This window comes from Danio aesculapii, chromosome 2 (assembly GCF_903798145.1).
Source record: "Danio aesculapii chromosome 2, fDanAes4.1, whole genome shotgun sequence".
Classification (NCBI taxonomy): Eukaryota; Metazoa; Chordata; class Actinopteri; order Cypriniformes; family Danionidae; genus Danio; species Danio aesculapii.
The window spans coordinates 16,353,315-16,377,766 of record NC_079436.1 but is presented as its reverse complement, the minus strand read 5'-3'; the positions used below and the strand labels follow the sequence as shown (position 1 = coordinate 16,377,766).

Sequence of the window (24,452 nt, the reverse complement as noted above, 5' to 3'; positions counted from 1 at the left end):
AACACTAAAGTAAGGGGCGGGATGTGAACATGATATTAGGGTTAAATGAATCTGCAAATAAATATACAAGCAAATGTGTGATGGTGTAGCAGTCTACCAATGTCTCCTCTAAATCTTCAAATTAGCAATTTTACATTGAAGTATAATTGTTTATTTGATTGTTACACTTAGTGCTTCACGGATTAGTAATTCCTGCCCTCATTCACTCCATTAAGTCCTGTTTATTTTTGTTTTTGTCAAAATTTTAAATACATTTTTACTTGAAATCGCTTAATGTAATGTGATTCTTTTCATAACTTATTTGGTTGTTCCTTCCTTACAATGCTTTAACATGTTAACATTATTCCAAAACCATGAAAAGACATCTAAGACTGTTGACACTGTACCACTTTCTAACCATAAGACACAATATTTCAACAAAATAAGGCATAAAACCTTTGCAGTTGAGGAAGAAGTAGTTTGCGTCTGGACTGAATGATCCACTGACGTAGCCACAACGAAAATTACAGGAAAGGCAGCGGCGGTTGAAGGATCCTGTGGTGTTAGCACTAAAACACACACACATATCATCAGTGCAGTGTTTTCGAATACTTCACCATTCATCAGAGCCAATTTGAAAGTTATTACTCGATTAAATTGCCATTATAAGGGGTTATCAGCTGATAGATATGGGCCAGTAGGGGCTCAGAAGGCTGTTATCATCCATCCACATTCTGCTACGACCGGAAGTTAAGAAGATTTATTTATATTATTTATTAAATTTCCCATTAATTGTATTTTATTAACATCTACCCCTACCCCATTCGTCACAGTAATGTAAAAACAGATTTGGATCTGGATTCTTCTCTATTAGTAGAGCTTAACCATGCAGATAAATGATTACAGCCTTCTGAGCCTACTAGTAGGTGCAGAAGGCCCCTTCTGGCCTATTCAAAGCGGGTGATTTATCATGTCATTTGTCATACCTGTAAAGCTGACGCCGACTTGCACCGTCTTCTGTGCTCAAAAAGTATCTGTAAAATACATTGTTGTCATAAATATCTGTTCGTGTTACATTACCAACGACAATAAAGGCTTTTTCCTTTTGACACATTTAATGACAATGTGAACAGAAACCAGAATCTGAGCATTATGTATGTTGCGGATCACACATACTTACACAATTCTGGTGTCCTCATTGTAGGCTAAAATCTGTGTCACGTCCCAATCTCCTGACGTCAGAGACTGAAGCGTGTCTGTGCTGCTGTTGGGCTGAAAGAGACGGCAACAGGAAGATACTGTACTTCTTGCGAGACAAATCAAGTCACCTTTGATTTCATTATGCTTTGTACAATAAAGATTGATTCCCGCTGGCCTCAATATCAAACAAGAAAGCAATAGAATCAATTATACACAATTCAAAAATACACATTCTACATAGCTGCTGCTGTCTGTTAGTGTTACTCATTGTTAGACTTACCTGAAGAATATAAAGCACTGTGTTTGGGTTGTAATTTGTTTATTTGTTCTTGTTTATTTGTTTTATTATTGATTGCTCAATTGTCTTTAATAATGTGTACATACGTTAGGCTAGTAGTTTTCTGTAAAACCTTACTACTATCTAAAATTGTGGTGGTTTATCTATAAAAATTCACTGTAAAATGGGTCAAATCAACAGAAATAACAGTTTTTATTATATTAATATTTATAATAATTTTAATTATATTCATATGATAATAAAAGAAGGCAGTGCGGTTGAAAACCCCACCAAGCTGGATTGAAATGGAGTTGTTACAAATCAGACTGTGGTTTTAGACTGCAAATTGGAAAACATCAGGGTGAAACTAGCAGCTTTGCAACAAGATTTGGACAGACCTGGAGACTAGTGATGGACATTAGATATCTGCGAAATTGGCAGACATTGACCCAAATTTGAAAAAAAACTTTCTTCTCTTTTGGCTTCCCTGTGACTCTCCTGCCAGATGGCCTCAGCTAGAGACAAACAATTTCCCCCGGAGAACAAGATTACGAGACGCTCTGAATTCCTGTTCCAAGGACACCTGTTGAGACTCTACAGGCACATACACACACATGTCCATAGCTACAGATAGCCAACCACTACCTAACCCTGCATCTCACGCCTTTGTGTGCTTTCACCCACTGATGTGGGTAGACGGTTCTGTGACCAGCACCCCCTGGCTGCAGGACCAGATGGCTGTCACCTTCATGGGACTATATCCACATCCCCTGTTGTGACGTTTATGTCTTTGTCTATGAGTTTAAGTACTGGTTGATGGGAGTTTTTCCCCCGATCTCACACTGCTTTACTGCAAGGATAGTCTGAGAGGGGCATGCTTTTGCCTCCCTCTTCCCAAATGTATCTTATTTCCTTTTTCTAAAAGCTACCTCTCGTCTGACCTGTCTTCCCTTGAAATGATGTTTGTGTATGATCGAGAGGGTCTAAATTCACTACATGTAAAAGTGTATGTGACAAATAAAGGCTTCATCATCATCCTCATATATTATTATATTTTATTATATTATATCCTAAAATGGGAAAGTGGTGCCACTAATGTAGCAACTATTACCAAACATGGAAAAAGTATTTCGCTGTGAAATGTACCAAAAATCTGTCTTGTAGTTCATATTATATGCCCTTAATGCTGTATATTATTATTATTAATAATAATAATAATAATAATAATAATAATAATAATAATAATAATAATAATAATAATAATCCCTTACATTTATTTAGCGATTTTCTGCACACTCAAATGTGCACACTGGAGGATGTGACAGCAGCCATATTACCATATTGTTAAACACCTGCTCTTTTTCGAAGGACATGCTGGGATTTTTAGCGACCACAGAGAGTCGGGATCTCATTCGAAAGACATCGCTCACTGAGCGGTATAGAGTCCCCTTCATTATATTGGGGCATTAGGACCTACATTGACCACAGGTTGAGTGCCCCATCTAATCTCACTAACAGCACTTCTGGCAGCAGCCTAGCGTTCCCATGTGGTCTCCCATCCAGGTACTGGCTGAGTGCAGCCCTGCTTAGCTTCAGCGGGTGTCCAAGTGAGCGTTGCAGAGATCAATAAACTAATTTGCTGCTCATCATTAAGGTAGTAGTTGCATTTGCTGTAGGTATTGGGCATGATCCCGGTAAAAACGGGAAGGTTGACATGTTACAGGTATGAAGTAAACAGGAAGTGTTTGTGGAAAATCATTTTTGCGAGGGAACGCAAAACATCTTTGCGAGGGAACGCAAAAACTTAAAAAAATATCTTTCTATCACTCTGTTTTTTTTCTCCCACCCATTTTTTTCTCCTAACCAGTTTTTTTTTCTTCCACCCATTTTTTCCCCACCATCATGTCCCTTAAGGGTCTCTGTACCTTTATTCCTTGTGCTCTAAAATTGTTGTATAAATCATTTATAATTTATAGTGTTTGATGTTTTTTAATTATTGTTTTTAATTTTATTTGTTTATCATGTTATATATTAGTATTTTAATTAGTCAAATATTGTTTCCAGTGTGTGTTTGACACATTTCAGGGAATTGTGCTGTAATACCCTGCCCTGTCAAACTTTAAACTAAACTAAACTAAACTAAACTAAACTAAACTAAACTAAACTAAACTAAACTAAACTAAACTAAATACAAGTGGTCACAAGACACACATTTGAATGCATGTTAATACCAGATTGAAATGGTAATGTGACTTCACTTGTGATCAGACCACTGAAAATGCATGTTAATACCAGTTGGAAACAGACTTTCATTCAGGGGACCAGTTTTCCCATAGGCTAAACTGAACAAACATGTTGTGATATTGAGTGGGATTTGTCACACCACCATTAGGTGGGAAAGAAGAGTTTTAGTCTGTCCAGCAGGCAGAAACATGAAGCTACAAACAGGCTGCTACACCTCTGTGAGCAGTAGTACATCATCAGTGATGAATTACCTGGGAAGTGGACATGGATATGTGGAAGAACTTTCCTCTGCCTCCCTGTGGAACAGCTCGGGTAAAGAAGAACCTGTAGCCATCTTTGGAGAACAGTGGGGGTTCGTTCTGCGGAGATATTCACATGTGAACAGCGCTTTTACACAAAATCCCACATGCTGTTTTTGTCTGAGATGCCATGATGTGTGACTCACCTGTCTGTGAAGCCAGCTGTCACTCTCATCTTCATGTTTCTGAAAATACACTGCAAAATTAGTGTCTTTTTCTCAGCATGTCTCCAATTGTGTGAGACAAAACCCTTCATATACTGTGAAACAAAGCAATGACTAATCTTTCCTTTCATTAAAATGACATGCTTTTTAATACATTTGAACACAACAATAGGCACTGTCATCCATACAGACCTTTCTGGAAAATTAAAGGTCATTGTAATTCCCATGTTATTTTATACACTGCTTGTCCAAAAAAAAAGCTACACACTAAAATTTGCTTTTAGCTTTGAACATTGCATGTATTTGCTATGGCATAATTTCAATTGCACAAGATTTAATGCTGTCCAGGGTTGCATACATTTTTCACTAAGATCTAGTCAGACAGCTGTGCAAAGTCTTCTCCATCACATCCTGAGGATTCTCAATCGGGTTTGGACTCTGTGGTAGCCAATCCATATGTAAAAATGATGCTCCCTGATCTTGGAATATGCCCGTGCCATCAGGGGAAAAAAAATCCATTGGTGGAATAAACTAATTTCAATTCATTATATATAGGTTGTCAACTGAACTCATTCTTTGGGCACATAATGTTGCTTAAACTAGACCAGACCAACTACAGCATTCCCAGATCACAACAGTGCCCCCACAGACTTCTTTGGTAGCCCCTAGACATAGTAGGTAAATCAATTTGCATAGTACAATGCTTTTATTTTCTCTATTAAAGATATCCATAAATTCTACTGTGGAATCTTTATTTTTTTATTTCACTTGAGTGTTCACTTGATCATTATTGATCATCGCTTGATCCACCATCGCTGAATCCAACGCAAAATCAACAAAAAGTCGGAAATTTTTTGCAATCCTGCAAAATTCTTAATTAAACGCTAAATAATTGCAAAATGTAAATAATATCATAAAACATCAAATTCCAAACCATATAATCAAATTATATTTATTTCAGTTTGACATGACTTAAGCTGCCTTTCCACTGCACACGACATTCGGACACGACTGTCGGAATATGCCCCCTTGTGCCACTCGACAGAATTTTCAGTTTTGTCGTGCACCATGGGAGAGAAGCTGTTCTCGCAGTGTCCAAAATAAAGGAGTGCAAAAGCAAGATTCTCCGTGTGTTCTATAAACTCATAGACCGCTAAAACTGTTGGAGGGAATATAGAGAAAACATAAAAATATTATATTTTTATTACTCATTTATGAATAGAAATGTTTTTTTAATATAGAATTTTTTTCTGATTAAAAAAATAACAAAAAAACTACTATTACTCATCTCACGTGTACGAACCTGCTTGGACAACCCTGGAATACATCACATCTGGTCGGCCGGTCGCATACGGTCTAGTCGCAAGAGTTCAACGGATCTGCAGCTTCAATCAGATCCGAATTTTCCGCATACGAAGATGATCGGAACTCCACGCAGCTCCTGAACTACTCTCCATTGGAAATGAATGACTTACGGTCTGTCGATTGTCATGTGCAGTGGAAAGGAGGCTTTACAGACGTTGCATATGACACAAAAGAAAGTTGAAGCAAACATCTAACACATGTAGCAATGGAACAAACAGATGGAGATTGGTTCACGGATGACGGCCTCTGGATGTGACCGAATTGAAGGGCACTATTTGTGCTTTACATGTATGGCTGGTACTATAATGTGCATCAAAATGCTAAATTATTTCGTTTAACTCTTTCCCTGCAGTTAACACGCGAAAACACTTCCCTGCCATTGACAAATATTACAGCAATCCGTGTTTTAGGTGTATTACAGTAGGGGAAGCCCTAACGCATGTCCTGAGTGAGATACATGATGTCTAATGCTCCAGGGAGTGAAAGATAGTGATAGTGAAAGTATAAGATCGAGGATAAAAATAAGAGTTATAAACTTCCTTTGGCTTAATCCCTACTTTTTTAGATCCTGTCTTGACAAGAGACCAAAATAAAGATGCTTTATTTTTAGGATTTATGTCATTGCGTCAGATTGCACACCTAACACAGTAGGCTCCCTAATATGGTAAATTCATTCGTTTTCTTTTTGGCTTAGTCCCTTTATTAATCAGGGGTCACCACAGCGGAATGAACCGCCAACTTATCCAGCATATGTTTTACGCAGCGGATGCCCTTCCGGCCGCAACCCATCTCTGGGAAACATCCATACACTCTCATTCACACACATACACTACGGACAATTTTACCTAACCCAATTCACCTATACCGCATGTCTTTGGACTTTTGGGGGAAAACCAGAGCACCTGCAGAAGGGGAGAACATGCAAAGTCCACACAGAAATGCCAACTGACCCAGCTGAGGCTTGACCCAGCGACCTTCTTGCTGTGAGGCAACAGCAATACCTACTGCGCCACCGCATAGCCAATATTGTAAATAAGATGTTACTTAATTATTTTTTATTGAAAGTAATGTGTTATATAGCTTTTGCGTTACTTTTGCATTACTTTTCCTTACCTGGCTGAGGTTTGATCTCTATCAGAACTTGCAGGTGTTTTTCACCTTTTTTAGCGAGTAGCTCTGCATTTAACAGCCACCAATATAAGCTACATGTTTATTTTCCTTTAAAAAATGAAGGATAAAATTATATTTTGAGAACTTTCTGAACCCAGAGCCATACACTGTATATAAAGATTATACAGATTAATGAGAGCATGTAATGTGTTTGCTACTTTGGAATGTTTTGTGTTATTAGTTAAGTAAATTCACTGTCCGTTGAGATAAAGACTGCAATAAAGCCTAAGAGTACTAAAATGAAATAATTTATTGCGACAAAAACAGATTTTAAACCTTTAAAATGTTTTAAAGAGCCCATATTACGGGTTTTTGAAAATGACCTTCCATGTAGTGTGTAACACAGCTCTAAGTGAAGTGTCTAAGGCTCAAATCTGTAAGTGTACAGTGTTTAAAACTGTTGATTCATCTATCAAAGAGTCGACTCATAGTGCTTCAAACGAGTCGTCTTGATAACGAGTCATTAGGTGTTTCGTGATGACACGACTACGAAACAAGTCGTTGCGCACGCAAACCCGGGACATTTGAAACCTGCGGCCACGCCCACTAACACAGACACACACGCACGCACACACGCACGCACGCACGCACGCACGCACGCACACACACACACACACACACACAGAGACACTGGTCGAATTAAGTCATGCTGTGCAGATGGATATTACTGACAGTCTACCCAAAGATGAAAGCTCCGCATTATAGCCCAGCCTTGAGCAGTTTGAGTGCTTCTGGAAACTACATGCTTAGAAAAAAGACTCCATCGGCCATTTGTTAAAGGAAGGATCAGTAAAGACTGTCAGAACATGGATCTGTGCATCATGGATCAGTTTCTTCCTCCATTTCACAAGTGTAAGTACGTGCGATTAAAATAGTTGCCTCGTTTACTCTAGCTTGCAAATTATGTATTTAGTTGTGTTTTGTTACTTGTAACCGTGTGTACTGTATCAGGGTAACTCTTTATATTCTCATATCGCGTGTAAAGCCACGTTGAAAACGTGACGCGTGACGCTTTGTTTACGGATCGTCAGCTGTTCCTACATACGTGCAACGGTCAAGTTTCAAAATAGTTCAGCTCAGGTTTGATGTGAGTTGTCTAAATTGTACCCAGCAAACTGAACTGGCGCTCTAGGCGAACGGTGACCACACTGACCTCAAGCCAAAAGTGTATTCTGTTTTTGAATGTTTTAATATTGTGTCCTCTGAGGGTAATGCGTGTGTGTGTTGTGTCCTCTGAGGAGGAGGGTAATGTGTGTGTGTGTGTGTGTGTGTGTATGTGCGTGCGTGCGTGTGTGTGCGCGTGTGTGTGTATGTGTGTGTGTGTGTGAAAAGAGCAGGTAGACTGTGACGGGCTAGGAGATCTCCTCGCCAGTTCTTGGAGTTTTTGCTCAATAAAATAGTTAGTCGTCTGTATTTTCAAGTCCATCGTCTGTATTTACATTCACTCACTAGCAGCCAAAATAAATGCCTAACACTATGAAGCGTGTGTGCACTGTGAATACTTCTAAATTGTTGATTAGCAGCATTTCACTCTGTCTCACGCTGAAGGCTATCAGTGTCGACCAATTGCAGCAGGCTGTCATCGGTCCAATCAGCGCAGATTAGCTTCGCGCAGAGGAGGGGTTTGGGAACAAATGAATCACTGAACGATTCATATGGGAGTCGCTGGGATAATTAGGTAAAAATAAATGCAGATTATAAGACCATGAAAGTGGTTTTTGAACTGGCATGCATATTAGACTGTTGTTGGAGACCCTTACAACCTAAATATAACCCTATCTCATGTATAATAGGGGCTCTTTAATAACAAAATAAAAGTAAGAAGATTAAAAACATCATCAAATCAAAATAAATCTTTGAGCTTTATACATTTAATAAATTGTTATACGTGGTCTTAACAAATGTGTAAATCATTTCCCAAAAGAGAAAAAATTGTACTATATTACAAAACATGGTCGCTTCCAGAGTAACGCTAGACAGCAGCACCTCCTCAGCAATAAAAGCAATAACCATTTTTTTCGTTTAGTCGAATTAATTGTTTTACCTGGACAACTGATGTCAATCATTTGTTGATTAGCTGGAGGTGGGGTGCAGGTGTAGTGCTTTGCATTCAGTTTTTTTTTTTTTCTCCGATGTGGTGTTTCTTGCAGTTGTCGAGTTTTACTTACACATGATCTGCACTTAACAACAATCCACTTCTTTTCTTCAATGAGTTCAAAATAACAACAATCCATTGCAAAAATGTAAGTCTCCGGCTTGTCATTCTGACTGTCTGTTGTGATGACAGGCGATTCGTGAATGATTCGTTTGTTTTAACCGGATCTTCTAAGTGAACTGGTCGAACCAGTTCATTAAATTAAATGAAAGTTGTTGTGAAATGGTTTGCATCTTCAGTAAGTACTAACATACGGTGGCCGGGAAGTGCAAAACAATATTACAAAGTGTGAAACACTTTTACAAAGCTCGAGACAAATATACAATTTGAAAAAAATTTTAACCTATCATAAGACACATTTACATAGGAAAAACTATTTTACCAAGGACGAAACAAATTTACATTTCAGAAAAAAATTAACAAAACGCAAAACACTTTTACAAGTCCCGAAACAAATTTACAATTACAGATTCCTTACGGAAAGGGAATGTACCACATACCGGAAGTGACGTGTAATGTACACCGGGAGTGACGCGGGGAAAAGTGTTGTTGTTGGTGTTTGTGAGTGTGGTAAATTCGTGCTGAGAAGGTGGGTACATGGCGTAAATAAAGTTTATGGTGACCGAACATGGACTGCGGTCGAGGGATGTTTTTCCTGTTTTGTGGCAAACACATAAGCAGCTTAACGCGGTTTTGCTTTACATGTGGTCGGTCCTTGGAGTTTAAAAGGACGCAGACTAGACGGAAACACCAGACATACTGCATCACTCCATCAATGTGTTCAATATTTTAACGAGGGCCACTCGTACACTGTAATCGTGGACATGGTGTCAAGTCTACACGGTATAAACATCTGCTTGAGGACTCTTAACAGTAAACTGAATGGTTTAACTGGTGTCCATGTTAACTGGTGATGTAAACTATTCACGTTTGCAGATTCGTCACTTTTTCACAGCAACAAAACATGCCCATACCAAATAAAGATTCTTATTACTGGGTGTCAGTGTAAACATTTTTGATTTTAATATTTCTGTAGCAGAATAGTATATAACCAAAATTAATGTAAATAAATAATTATAATTGCCATGTCATCAACAGGATTCGAACCCAGGTCAAAAGGTTCAGAGAAGGTATCAACCGACCTATCTAACTGAGCTATCCAGGTCTACATGGATAGGCCGGTTTCAATATCTTTATTAGTCAACATATGTCATGCTTTGATTATTTCCATGTACTTGCATTTACATGTTTCTACACTCTCTCACACTGATATTTTCTCAGAATAGCTCTAAATTACAAAACGATGTTTTATCGCAGTTGATAAAACCATGATTTTTATTGTTGTAGACGTGTTAACCTGTGTGTCCAAAGTCATACACGAGCTGATATTTTCCGGTGTGTGGTACATACTACGTCACTTCCAGTGTGTGGTACATTCCCTTTCCGTAAGGAATCTGTAATTGTAAATTTGTTTCGGGACTTTGTTATTTTTTTCTGAAATGTAAATTTATTTCGGTAAAACTGTTTTTCCTATGTAAATGTGTCTTATGATATGTAAAAATGTTTTTCAAAATGTAAATTTGTCTCGAGCTTTGTAAAAGTCACACTTTGTAATATTGTTTTGCACTTCCCGGCCACCGTCCCCCTCTGACTCGAAATAAACCCATATCCTTAGATATTCAGTTACTAGAACAGTACACTTGACTCATCTGCTGTAAAAAAAGAAACCTGATGATGATGATGAGTGTAAACCAACTGTTTCCTTGCAGCACGCTCTCTTATTGAGTGTGTGATTCAACCTGACTAAGGTCATTTTTATTCTCCAATGTATTCTCCAATGTGTTTTTAAAGCTAATTAAGCAAGATAAAAAGTAACTATTTCATTTAATATAATGTAATTACTTGTTTTTAAAAATAATGTGTTATATTACGCGTCACTTTGGAAAAGTAATATTATTACGTAACGCGTTACTTATAATGCGTTACCCACAACATTGTACATATATATATGTATAATTTTTATCACAAAATTGTCTGCAAATGTCTGGGAATTGCCACAAAATCAGTAATTTTTATCGCAAAAAACAGTTAATAAATGAAAAGCTACTCTCTGCATCAGTTAGGGTTAAATAACTATATAACAACTGAAACATAATCATCCATGCAGAAATTTTCCAATGGGAGGATTACATATTTACATATTTACTTAGTTAAATCCAGATGGTGATTTATTATTATTATTTATTTTTGGATTGGCAGTGTAGTTTATGACTTATTTATGACTTCACTATTATTGTAAAATGTGTAAAATAGTGATAATGAATAAGTCTGATTGCAAATTACCTTTGTGCAAATGCCAGTAGTGGCCTCACATAAGGTCAGTATTGAGCTGTTTTGTGCTCGGTTCAGCCAGTTTACTGCTAGTTTGGTGCTTGTTGCCCACTTCACCATGGTGATGTAATAATCTTTCCTGTAAAAAAAAATACTTAATAAAATACTCACTTCAAACACTGTCAAATGAATTCTAATTATGCTGATTAAGCTTTAAATCAAAAATAGGAAACAGCTATTTTAAATGTCATTATTTCATAATATTACTATTTTTTTAGTACTTTTGATCTATTACATGCAGCTTGAAAACAAGAGAACAATTTGCTGACAATCTCGGTTGTGTATACTGTCAGAAAGAAAGATAAAAAGGATTGGCTGTCAAATGTTCTACCAGTTGCTTTCAATTGCTAAAAGTTTTTGTTTTGTTTTTTAAACACTCTAGTATTATTTGCCAGATGTCTTCATTAACACAATAGCTGATATTATTAACTTAAACAGTTTTTTTTTTTTTTGGGGGGGGGGGGGGGGGGGGTGCAGTAAACTATCCTAAAGCAACAGATAACACTTCTAGTTAATGACAGATCTTCACCTGATTCTGGGGTCCTCTGGTTTCTTCATCCTCACTGTGTGTAAAGGGCCGTTCAGGCTCACCACTGACAAATAGATCTCAGGGTTTTCCTCCCCGGCCTAAACAGATAACAAACATCACATCACTAAAGAACATCCCTCTCCTTGTCCCCTTCCATGACTCTTAACAAGCAGCACGATTCAAACAATCATTTATGACAAACAAAACCAAATAAAAAAGAAGAAAGTTTTCTGCCTACTGGCAAATGAATAACTGTAAATCAGTTATATTAAGTAAGAAAAACATGCAGATGGACATTGCTTGTCTGAACTGTTATGAAAACTGTGGCCAGTTACATAAACTGCTTATACTAGTCTTACAAGATAATCTTCAAAGCAAAAGTTTTATTGCAACAGTTGAATTTAGTTGTCACTAAATCCCATGAAGCAGTATTTCACCTCACAAAATAAATTTCTATCATTGTTTTCTCGCAGTCATGTGACTACATTCTTAATAATTTTCAAAACTATTATTTTTCATGCTCTCTCCTTCATTTTATATGCATTTATTGAAACAGATTCTCAACTGTGCTTGCTTGAAACATTCAGATTTCCAGTTTGTTCTTGCCTCTTCAAGAAAAGGCTGAGCTTCCATTTACTGTTATGTGCCTAATGTATGTGTTGAATGTTTTTATCTATTAAAATCTAATTCAGAAAAATTATTAAATATTGCAAATGATGTTTGAAATTTGTAAATAATACAGTTTTACAAGAAAATGGCAGTTTAGTTTGTGTTCTTTAAAGCCAGCACTGCTGAGAAGGTGAATGGACAATAATGCAGTATTTAATGACAGTACCAACCAATCACTATATGCATTTCCATTACCCTTCAAACTGAACTCATTCATTAATTTTCTTTCGGCTTAGACCCTAACTTATCAGGGGTCACCACAGTGGAATGAACCGCCAACTGTTCCGGCATAGGTTTTACACAGCGAATGACCTTCCAGCTGCAACCCAGTACTGGGAAACACCCATACACTCTCACATTCACACACATACACTGTGGCCAATTTTGTTTATTCATTCATTTTCTTTTTGGCTCAGTCCATTTATTAATCCGGGGTCGCCACAGTGGAATGAACCGCCAACTTATCCAGCACATGTTTTACACAGCGGATACCCTTCCAGCTTCAACCCATATCTGGGAAACATCCATACACTCTTGCATTCACACACATACACTACGGTCAATTTAGCCTACCAAATTCACCTGTACCGCATGTCTTTGGACTGTGGGGGAAACCGGAGCACCCAGAGGAAACCCACGCAGGGAGATTTACCCAATTCACCTATAGCAAATGTTTTTGGACTGTGGGGGAAACCAGGAAGAGATCCACATGAACACAGGAAGAACATGCCGGGACTCGAACCAGTGACCACTAACCACTAAGCCACTATGCTGCCATTCAAACTGAAACTGATAATTGAATACACTTAAAGGAAACCCGTTGATTTTGCAAAACTCCCAAATATCATGAATAAAATGTATACTTGCTGTACTTTCTCAGTAATGTTAATATTCAAATGTCATTTTCTTTCCCACAAACCTCACAAAACTAAATGGAAACCTCCCATTAATACTTATAATAATGCCTACTTATCATTTGATTAAACAGACAACACTTAACTCAAATAGAGCAGTATTTTAGAGTACATCATGCTCCTTTACATTAGAGTAGAGATCATTAATTTTCAAGACGCTTCCAAATAAAGTCAAAATAAAGCTTTTCATTCTATACCCGGTTTTAAGAGATTTTATGGACTTGTCAAAATGTTTCTGGAGATTGGCTTGGTGCTTACTAAATCATATACTTTATATGTAGATATCAGATAACCATTTAAACATTATCAATGCATTCTAAAGCACCTTTCAAAATATGGCTACAATATATAGGGGTTGGACAATGAAACTGATGCATTGGCTAATTTTGTGTTGGAGATATCATAGCTAAATTTGATCAACCTGGAGGCCAATCTTCCTTAATTGCACATTACACTAGTAAGAGTAAAGTGTGAAGACTTAGCATGGTAATAGCACAGTTTTGCTTAAAATATTGCAATGCACAAAACATTATGAGTGACAAATTGTTTGTGCGTGTCTCTATGGTACATCTATCACTAAGACAGCAATGCTTTGTGATGGTAATGTCAGCATACAGTACCATCAAGAAGGAAGAACCACATCCAATGACAATGTGAAACATGTATTGTTTTCTGATGAGTCCACCGTGTGGAAAAGACCCAAGGAAGCATACTACCCAGACTGTTGCATGCCCGGAGTAAAGCATGGGAGTGAATCAGTGATGGTTTGGGCTGCAATATCATGGTATTCCCTAATCCCAGTACTTGTGCTAGATGGGTGAATCTGTTGATAATGCACCAATACGGACAGCAAGACTGGTAACAGGGTGGTTTGAGGAACATGAAAGTGAAGTTGAACATCTCCCATGACCTGCACAGTGACCAGATTTAAATATTATTGAGTCAATTTGGGGTGTTTTGGAGGAGCGAGTCAAGCGTTGTCCTCGGCCAGCATCACGTAGTGATCTGATCACTATTCTGCAAGAAGAATGGCTTAAAATCCCTCTGGCCACTGTGCAGAACATCTATCTTTCATTGTCAAGATAAATTGATTCTGTGTTGACCGCAAAAGGAGGTCCTATTTCATACTAATGAGTTATTGTCATCTAAAACCAGACATTTCAGTTTCATTGTCCAACACTTGTGTGTGTATGTATGTATATATATATATATATATATATATATATATATATATATATATATATATATATATATATATATATATATATATATATATATATATATATTTGCAGAAATCTCTGATGAAAAACTAGTCTGATGATCCTGGAATAAACTAACACAGGGATACACATCTAAACCCTAAACATAAAAATAAAAGAAAACAAAACCTGTAGAGATTTACTTTAGGGTAGCGGTACTCTTGTCCATTGGGATACAGCACACTGGTGAACATGGGTATCTCCATCTTGGGCACCAGGGTGTCATTGATGGTGGCATATGCCAGTCTGAGACCATCTGGTGACCACCAGTGTGCAATTTGATTCTGGAAAATCTCCTCTGCAAACACAAACAAATAAATCACAGTTTAAACATAAAGCATAGCATTATATTTCATTCATTTACATTTACATTTCCAGCATCATACAGAGGGCATCCTGCAAAATACATAACTGCAACATGTGCAAAAAGCACCTGGGTGATTTATCACATCCAATTTCTTTAGGCTTCTGCCTCAGGAGTCTCATCCATCATTTCATAATGCAGACAAGAGGAGCAGAATGACCGTCATGGTGGCGAATGTAAAATATGACTGCCTGTAACACTGCAGACGGAACCTCTAGAGCTCAGTTAGACATTCTAATGAATTTTTTTTTTTTGACACAATAAGGTGCATTGTTCAAGAAATATTGTTAAATTCACATTCAAATTGTGCCATTAAAAGCTACACTGTAAAAATAGTTTATATACAGGGCATCCGGAAAGTTTTCATAGCGCTTCGCTTTTTCCACATTTTTTATGTTACAGCCTTATTCCAAAATGGATTAAATTCATTTATTTCATCAAAATTCTGCACACAATACCCCATTATGACAATGTGAAAAAAGAATTTTTGAAATTGTTGCAAATTTATTCAAAATAAAAAACCTGAAAAATCACATGTACATAAGTATTCACAGCTTTTGCTCAATAACTTGTTGATGCACCTTTGGTAGCAATTACAGCCTCAAGTCTATTTGAATATGATGTCATAAGTTTGGCACATCTGTTATCGGGAAATTTTTCCCATTCCTCTTTGCAGTACCTCTCAAGCTCTATCAGGTTGGATAGGAAGCGACAGTGTACAGACATGTTCAGATCTCTCCAGGGATGTTCAATAGGATTTAAGTCTGGGCTCTAGCTGGGCCACTCAAGGACATACACAGAGTTGTTGTGAAGCCACTCAATTGATATTTTGGCCATGTGCTTTGGGTCACTGTCCTGCTAGAAGATGAACCGTCGCCCCCGTCTGAGATCAAGAACACTCTGAAGCAGGTTTTCATTCAAGGTGTCTCTGTACATTGCTGCATTCATCTTTCCCTCTGTCCTGAATAGTTTTCCAGGTCCTTCTGCTGAAAAACATCCCCACAGGGATGGTATTAGCCTGGTGATGAGCGGTGCCTGGGTTTCTCCAAATGTAACGCCTGGCATTCACTCCAAAGAGTTTCATTTTAGTCTCATCAGACCAGAGAATTTCGTGTCTTATGGTCAGAGAGTCCTTCAGATGCCTTTTGGCAAATTCCAGGTGGTGAGTGGCGTCCGTCTGGTCACTCTACCATACAGGCCTGATTGGTGGATTGCTGCACAGATGGTTGTCCTTCTGTAAGGTTCTCCTCTCTTCACAGAAGAACGCACAGACAGAAATTTTTCTGTCACCTTTGCCAGCCTTGTGCCTCGAGACAATCCTGTCTCGGAGGTCTACAGACCTTTGTCCACACCAAATTCCTTCATGCTTGGTTTGTGCTTTGACATGTACTGTCAACCCTGGGACGTTATATAGACAGGTGTATGCCTTTTCAAATCATGTCCAATCAACTGAATTTACCACAGGTGAACTCCAATTAAGCTGCTGAAACATCACAAGAATGATCAGTGGAAACAGAATGTACCTCAATTTGAAGCTTCACATCAAAGGCTGTAAATATGTACATGTATGATTATGTACATGTGAATTTAAAAAAAAAATCTGTTTTCACATTGTCATTATGGGGTATTGTGTGCAGAATTTTGAGGAAATAAATGAATTTAATCCATTTTGGAATAAGGCTGTAACATAAAAAAGTAGTGGAAAAAGTGAAGCGCTATGAATACTTTCCGGATGCACTGTATATAATGTTGATAGTACATCTATCTGTAAATATCACCATAATTGTACTATAACTGCACTTTATAACTTATAACTATATCCTGCATTTGCTGCTATTGCACTCCTGGTTAGACCTAAACTGCATTTCATTGCTTTGTACTTGTACATGTGTAATGACAATAAAGTTGAATCTAATCTAAACATCTAAAAAAGTGGATACAATTATCACAGAAACACCAGCTCATTCTCGTAAGTTTTATATTCTCATAAGACTCCCCACCATTGTTATGTGAAAAACAATTCAATTCAATTCAATTCACCTTTATTTGTATAGCGCTTATACAATGTAGATTGTGTCAAAGCAGCTTCACATAAAAGGTAACAGTAAATAGGAACAGTGTAGTTCAGTTTGTAGTGTTTAAGTTCAGTTCAGTTTAGCTCAGTTCAGTGTGGTTTAATAATCACTACTGAGAGTCCAAATACTGAAGAGCAAATCCAACGATGCGCAGCTCTACAGATCCCGAACCAGCTTAAACATGCTTCAAAATATATTATTTTAAGTACTCACAATTTTTTGAACAACATCTGTTCACTGTATTAAAATGAAATATGCAACCACAGGATGGCAGTAGAGATCTTTACACAGAAGAAAATAATCAGGCGTAGTATGAGCATGTGACTAAGAATAGCCTCCGACTGAGATGTTAATTTAGGATAAAACCAATTACGGAGCACAGAACGCAGTTCAGCATGTGTCACAAACAAACCCGCAGCCAATGTCCCCTCATATTACAGAACAACATAGCAGAGGATGATGAGGAAAACGCTGATAAACACATTTACATAATACACAAGCAAATGTATGATTAAGCTTTCGTAATACTGGTCTGCTACCGAACTCATTTCACAAACTGTTTTGTATAAAGCAACAAATGCGCCAAGGTTATTACCCTCAGCATACTAGAACATTCACTACAGCAAAAGCTGACAGGAAAATGGAGGACAATAACAGGTGGAGCTAAAAGGGTTGTGAGTGTGTGTTTCTAGAGAGGATATCAATCGCACCTGAGGGACTGACACAGACAGTTCATAGCAGGAGGGATTTTAGACCCAGTGATTAACAACATGTTTGATATGCCTCAAAGGGACAACAAATAAAAAGTATATAGGCTACAGGAGAAACCTCAACATCGCGAGAAAGATGATCAGTGTCACATATAAATTAGGTGGTGTAACGATAACCTGGCTTTACTTGACTGGTCGGATCTGTAAAAACCTCTTATGCTCACCAGGCCATCATTTATTCATTTAAATATATAGTGAAAACAGTCTTTCTTGCTTTTCATTGGATCGGCCTTCAGCAGTGACATTTGCATTGCACTAATCTGAGCTAAACTCAACTTCAACAGTGACATTTATACTCAACTTAGAATATTAAAAAATATGCCTACTCTCTTTTCTTCATCTATTTTAAGCTGCTGTCACACAATCTACTTTGTAAAAACACTCTTGAATAAAGATAAATAAAAAAAAAACAAATATTATAATCATTTTAGAAGGGCTTTAACTATGGTTTATTTACTTACTGTTTATTGTTTGGAATAATGTACATACTAGTGATATCAGAACATTCTGGAAATGTTAGCTTTTAGTTCCCAGAATGTTCTTTTTTAAATTTTGTTTTTGGTTGCCAAAACAAAAAAAGGAGCTTTAGTTTTTACGGTTACTGTAAATTTTATTGTCCCCGTTTAGGGTAATTTGTTCTGCAGCATACTAGATTTACAACACATATATCATGCCACACACTTTACATTAAACAACATTAATAGTACTAAAAAACAGCCTCTTCCCATTAAAATTCACCAAATCGATAACACAAGGTACAAATGAAAATTAAAACTGTTGGTCCTTGCCAAAGGTCCTGAGGTAAGTATTTGAAATTAATCAAAAAGAGGATATCAGCTTTAATCTGATGGGATTTCTTTAACACCTGGCTTTTATACAACCACAGCACCCATTATACTTTACTGCAGGTATTTAAAACCTTACTGTGCATTCACACCAATGGTGGTGAGAGTGTCAAAGGTTGTTCTGGCCGCCCTGGAGACAACACTGTCTGCCTTCAGGAGAAAGCAGCGTATTTAAAGGAGCCATTGCAGCATATCAGCATATCACTTACATTCCAGCATGAAACATGTTTACTAGCGTGAAAACGTTGCGCACTTTGTCTCAAATTCAGTTAACAAGGAAAGATCAAGTAGCGTATGGTGTGGTTTTGTGTCCATATGTCTGAAATATTCTGAAGCAGCAATACTGTTTTGTATTGTCGCATGAGATTCCCACTTTAAAAAATAAAAATAAAATAAATACACACATTTATATATTACATATATATATATATATATATATATATATATATATATATATATATATATATATATATATATATATATATATATATATATAAAATAACATTAATGCACACCAGTAACTCGCCAGTAACTTTTTTTACGTATGTCCTTGTAAGAAAACACCTTAAATTATTGGCGACCGCAATAATCAAACAACTGTGGTCGGAACCAAAGTTCACAGGACTGTGTTCTCTGGACTCCTCTGAAGCGTTGGACTTTTACATTCTGATTGCTTACAATAAAGACTTTGTTAGCTTATCCTAAATAATCTTTCTGTATTTTCATTAAAATTGAATGTATTATCAATAATAGTACCTAGGTACTTATAACTTTCCACTAATTCAATCTGGTGGTTATCAATACCTAAAACTATGTTCTGCTTCTGCCACACATTTTGATAACAGCTGAAAAGCCGTGTATATGGAGGTAAGCGGTCAGCTAGTAAGCACGAAAAGGAACAGCATCATTCCGCCCTGTAGCGTTCTTTTAAAGACGTACCACTGGCTACATAATTTCTCCAGAAATTTATATGGGGGACGTTTTCAGAATCAGCCTATGTTGGAAAAAGTATTAAAAGGGTTTAGCTTAAAAAAATAAATAAAATGAATAAATAAATAAATAATAATAATAATAATAATAATAATTATTATTATTCAACTGCATATTGAGTTGTTATTTGTGAAAAAAAAAATCTGTCATCAGTGAGGTTAAAAAACACAAAACTAAAACTAAAAACTAAACTAAAACTAAAACCTTACCCTTACACCCTATGGCATTACTTTTACTTTAACTATGATAACTGATATAAAATCAAATATATTTATATAAAAAAATAAAACTAATGAATATGAATAAAAGCTGTATTGAATATGAATAAAAGCTGTTAGTGTAAATTGTAATTGTATCTCAATGACAAAAAGTTAACAATGATGTGATCCTTGGTATTTACTTGCATCTTGTATAATCTGCAAGATCTGCAAATTTATGAGCAGAGCTTTATTCCAGCTGTGAAACAAAACAAAAAAAAATCACAAAACTCAAAAAGAAAATGTACTGAGAGAAGCATCTAAAATACCCAAACGCAGTGATGGATGAACACATTTTGAACAAGATTGTCCCCACAGATTAAACAAATTTGACATTCACAATCACTTCTGCTCTTTTATTACATGCGCACAGTCCACTGGGTTGTTTTTATTATTCATGTTTATGGGTTTTACCTTCATAGAGCCAGTCAGCAAGTCCATTAAATATGACCCCCAGACTGCCGGTGGACACCAGGCGGATTGATGGGCTGTTGACTTGTGCTTTGTAGTAGATGTTGTTCTCAAAGATGAAAATCTGCCAGGAAAGAAAAACAAATGATTGTCTCACAAACTATTGTAACAACATTACTTTTGAAACACAAGTGAATTGGGTAGGCTAAATTGTCCGTAGTGTGTGAGTGTATGTGTGAATGAGTGTGTGTGGATGTTTCCCAGAGATGGGTTGTGGCTGGAAGGGCATCCGCTGCGTAAAAACGTGCTGGATAAGTTGCCGACTGTGGCGACCCCCGGATTAATAAAGGGACTAAGCCGAAAAAGAAAATGAATGAATGAATGAATGAACTCTCTTAAAGAGCTCTAGCAGGGTAACAGATATCTTTTATTAGGGATTGAGCACCTATGATGCTAGGCCCTATTGGAATTGCATCTTTTTCTTCTTCTCTAGAATGAAGCGCATTTTTGAGAGTCTAAACATACTCGAAAACTCACAAAACTTTGCACATGTGCCAGAAGTGGTGAAAATTTTCATTTGTTGTGGATTTCGAATGTGGGTGTGGGAAAATGACTCGACAGCATCACCTATGCACTATGCACTTTTGGAGTAGCCCCCAAGCTACGTTTTACGCACACGTACAAAAATGTACACATACATCAAACCTAAACCAATATCTATAAAAAAGACATTTGTGCAGTTTCCAGGCGTTGTACTTTAACGAACTCATCCTAGGGATTTTATCAGATCAACACCAAAGATCTAGATTTATGTCGAAGGGCGTGTCCATGGCAGCCTCACAAACTTTGATGTTTCGCCATGAAACAAGAAGTTGTTATAACTCATACATTGTCCAATCTGCCGCAAAATCCATACGTTTAATTGACCAAAACATGTTTACATGCCAATATCCAGTTATAGTCATAACGCCACTTGTTGGCAACAGGAAACTCCTCCTACAAATGTTATCAGACTGAATCAAAGTTTTGTCAGTATAATTCAAAGACCTTTGTGATGTAAAATTGTAAAGATCTAGAGATTTCCTTGAAGGGCGTATCCGTGGAGGACTTACAAAGTTCAGTGTATCGCCATGGAGGATGAAGTACTTATAACTCAGTCACACAATGTCAGATCTGCCTGAAAATTCACAGGTTCGATGAGATTTCTCTCCAGAAGACATCTACATGCCAATATTGGGTCACAGTCATAGCGCCAACTGCTGACAGAAGGAAGTTTGGCATTAATTTTTGATTTTCTCAGGTTTTTTAATATATAGCACAGATTTTATTATTATTGTCCACTGTTCTCTGTCATCCGGCCACCGGGAGGCGGTGAGCCTGAGAGCGAGGTCCCTTTTATCGCTGCTTGCAGCTTTGATTAAAACTGAATCCTGTTGATGATAATGCGATAATGTATACTTTTAAAACCATGAGCTCTGAATCATAATATACTGCTATGTAAACAAAACATTTAAAGTCATTCTAAATGTGCAATTTAAGTGGGACATTTTACAGTATTTATTTTATAGTATGGTAACACTTTAAAGATGCAATTAAAATTATTAACTACTAGCTTAATCTCTGCCTTTTACTAAAATATGAACTGTTTATTAGGACTAATAAAGAATGATCTTATTTTGGACTCCCAATCCTTCCCAACTACTACCTAACTACCATCTAATTGGTAGTTTATTGAGCTAAAAGGCTATTTGTTAATGGTTTATAAATAATATGAACTGGCATTAAAACAAAGTGAATCAAATTACTTATCTGTTAATTTTGTTTATTTTAATGAAATCATAATTTTTAATTGACAAGGCTTTCCTTCTCTCATGCAATAATATATTTTTATTTGCCGATGACGGTTTTACTGAAATGAGGTCAGGCTAAAAACCTGCCACTCACACGAAATACAGTACTACAGTGCATTAGTGCCCTCCACCTTTTCAGCAGGTTCCAGTTCCATGAGGATTTTAAAAACCTTAAATAAGCCATGAACAAAGCCATGAATCACAGCATTACACACTTTGAAATAAAAATGTGAAAATCTGACAAAAAGACTACTCTGATTAGTGGAATTTTCTGTACACATCATCAAGGATAATGTATTTTTTATGCATGAATTCTGCTATTAACCTTGATTGTTTTATAAAATAAGGTGAATTAATGTTACCAAATTTTAAAGGATTGTTTGTTGTTGTTAATATTAAGAATCAGTCGTCCTATGAAAAAAAAAAAGAATCTGACTGTCATGGCTGGTAGTGAACCCTAACCATACAATCAATCCAACCCAGGCTCGCTCTCAAAACGTACCGCTATATATATTTCCGGAGAGCGGTAATTACGTCCCAGGAGGTACGTTTTTTAAAGTATTTGTTTTCACAAATCCACCAGAGGGCGCTCAAATTTCTCTTGCGAGTGCCATTAGTGCCTGCTGCTCTCACATATATCCACCAGAGGCCGCTGTCGACTGACTTACTGACTAACTGACTGATAGTGTTTTCAAAAGCACAGATTGATCCGCCCAACCACTTTCCTAAACCCAACTGACAGTTTAAAAAAGCAATCCAGAAAAACAAAAGCCCTCACCTGATTTTTAAGACGTTTTCAAATTTTACCACATTCTCACCGTTATTTACTTGTTTATTTAATTTTTTTGGTTTCTGTTTTTGTCTTACCCGCTTTCTGGAATTGTTCTTTGCCGGTCTCGAACCGTGTTGTCGTGATAAACTTTTCTATGCGACTCAAGTCCACCGAAGTACATGGCGAGCTACTGGACAAACTGTTAACAGCGGGAAAGCCGTCCATACGGAGGTGAAATACAGCCATACATACTTCTGGCTACATAATTTGCGATGTATGTATATACTGTAGGGCTACGTTTTCAGAATGAGCCTGTTGGTTTTAAAGGCTTGATTGTTATTGTTAGTATTAGGAATCAGTCCCCCCTTAAAAAATATGCTTTTATTTTGGAATCTGACTGTCATGCTTGATAGTGAAACCCAACCATACAATCAACCCCCAATGGACAAAATCCCACCTGACATTTTATTTCTCATAAAAGAAGTCACTTTGCTGAGATGTCAAAATAAAAAAGAAATCGCTTGGAACTTTAGTTCTGATTTTAATAATAATAAAAAAAAAACCCTAGAGATGAACCACACTCCCTATAAAAGAAAAATTAACCGTATGAAATAATCACAGAGCTTACGGCAAACTCTAGAAACCTATTCACAGTAACCGCACTGACAAAACAGACAATCAGCCGATCATAGAAGATTTTAGTCTATCGTTTTTAGAGTTATAATTCATTTGCTGTCTTTGGGCCCTATCATACACCCGGCGCAATAAGGCACAAGATGTGTTAGGCGTGATTGGTAGCTATATTCAGACCAGCGCAATCCTAATTTTTATGTTTTGTGCCATGCATATTTATTTTAATAAAAACAAGATTTGTTCACCTTATGTGTTTTGGAGACGTACGCATCACCATATAGGGCATAAGAATCAGACAAGTGTTTGGATATTTTTTGACCACATTTCGTTATTATTGTTCATTTATTTGTTTGCTGGAAATTAGAACTGAATTTAGGAAAAAAATTTAATCAAATCTGTGTGCTTAACAAACAAAATTAAATATATAGGTTAATGGATGTCTTCAGTGGAGTGGGTACAACACTGTTTCCTTATCCATGAAAATAAATGAGTAGAGTAAAAAATAAAAGTAAAGTAAAGAGAAATTAAAGAGGCTGAATAGAGGAGGCTTGTTCATTATTTATCTTCATGCAGATGGCCTGTTTTCTCGCCAGTTCAAGCATTCAATTTTTTTTACACTTACAAAGTCCGCGATGTAAATAGCAAATGTGCCATGACTCTTAAAGGGAATGGGAGATGAGACTCTGATTTATTTAATGCACATTATGCTCAAAACACACCCATAACTCATTAAAAGTATAAGCAGAACCCTGTTAGAACATGCACCGTGGATTTTTCCATCCTTAAAATAGCAAAGGTGGATTCAGACACGCCCTTAATGACTTTGTGCCATGCGCGTTAGACTTTGCGCCTAGATAGTTAAAATAGAGC

At 36.9% G+C, this 24,452-nt stretch overlaps 1 protein-coding gene across 3 annotated transcripts in view; it reads right to left on the bottom strand.

Annotated features, from left to right (window-relative positions):
- Window positions 1-24,452, bottom strand: part of dpp6b (dipeptidyl-peptidase 6b) — a 239,238-nt gene that overhangs the window by 23,429 nt on the left and 191,357 nt on the right. For all 3 annotated transcript variants that reach the window (XM_056473708.1, XM_056473725.1, XM_056473717.1), the window contains exons 8-16: window positions 20,331-20,451; window positions 14,759-14,913; window positions 11,774-11,871; window positions 11,197-11,323; window positions 4,146-4,184; window positions 3,952-4,059; window positions 1,160-1,251; window positions 966-1,013; window positions 436-548 (exon numbers count right to left, since the gene is read on the bottom strand). In XM_056473708.1, coding sequence (XP_056329683.1) covers window positions 436-548; window positions 966-1,013; window positions 1,160-1,251; window positions 3,952-4,059; window positions 4,146-4,184; window positions 11,197-11,323; window positions 11,774-11,871; window positions 14,759-14,913; window positions 20,331-20,451 — 901 coding nt within the window. The remainder of the gene's footprint in view (window positions 1-435; window positions 549-965; window positions 1,014-1,159; window positions 1,252-3,951; window positions 4,060-4,145; window positions 4,185-11,196; window positions 11,324-11,773; window positions 11,872-14,758; window positions 14,914-20,330; window positions 20,452-24,452) is intronic.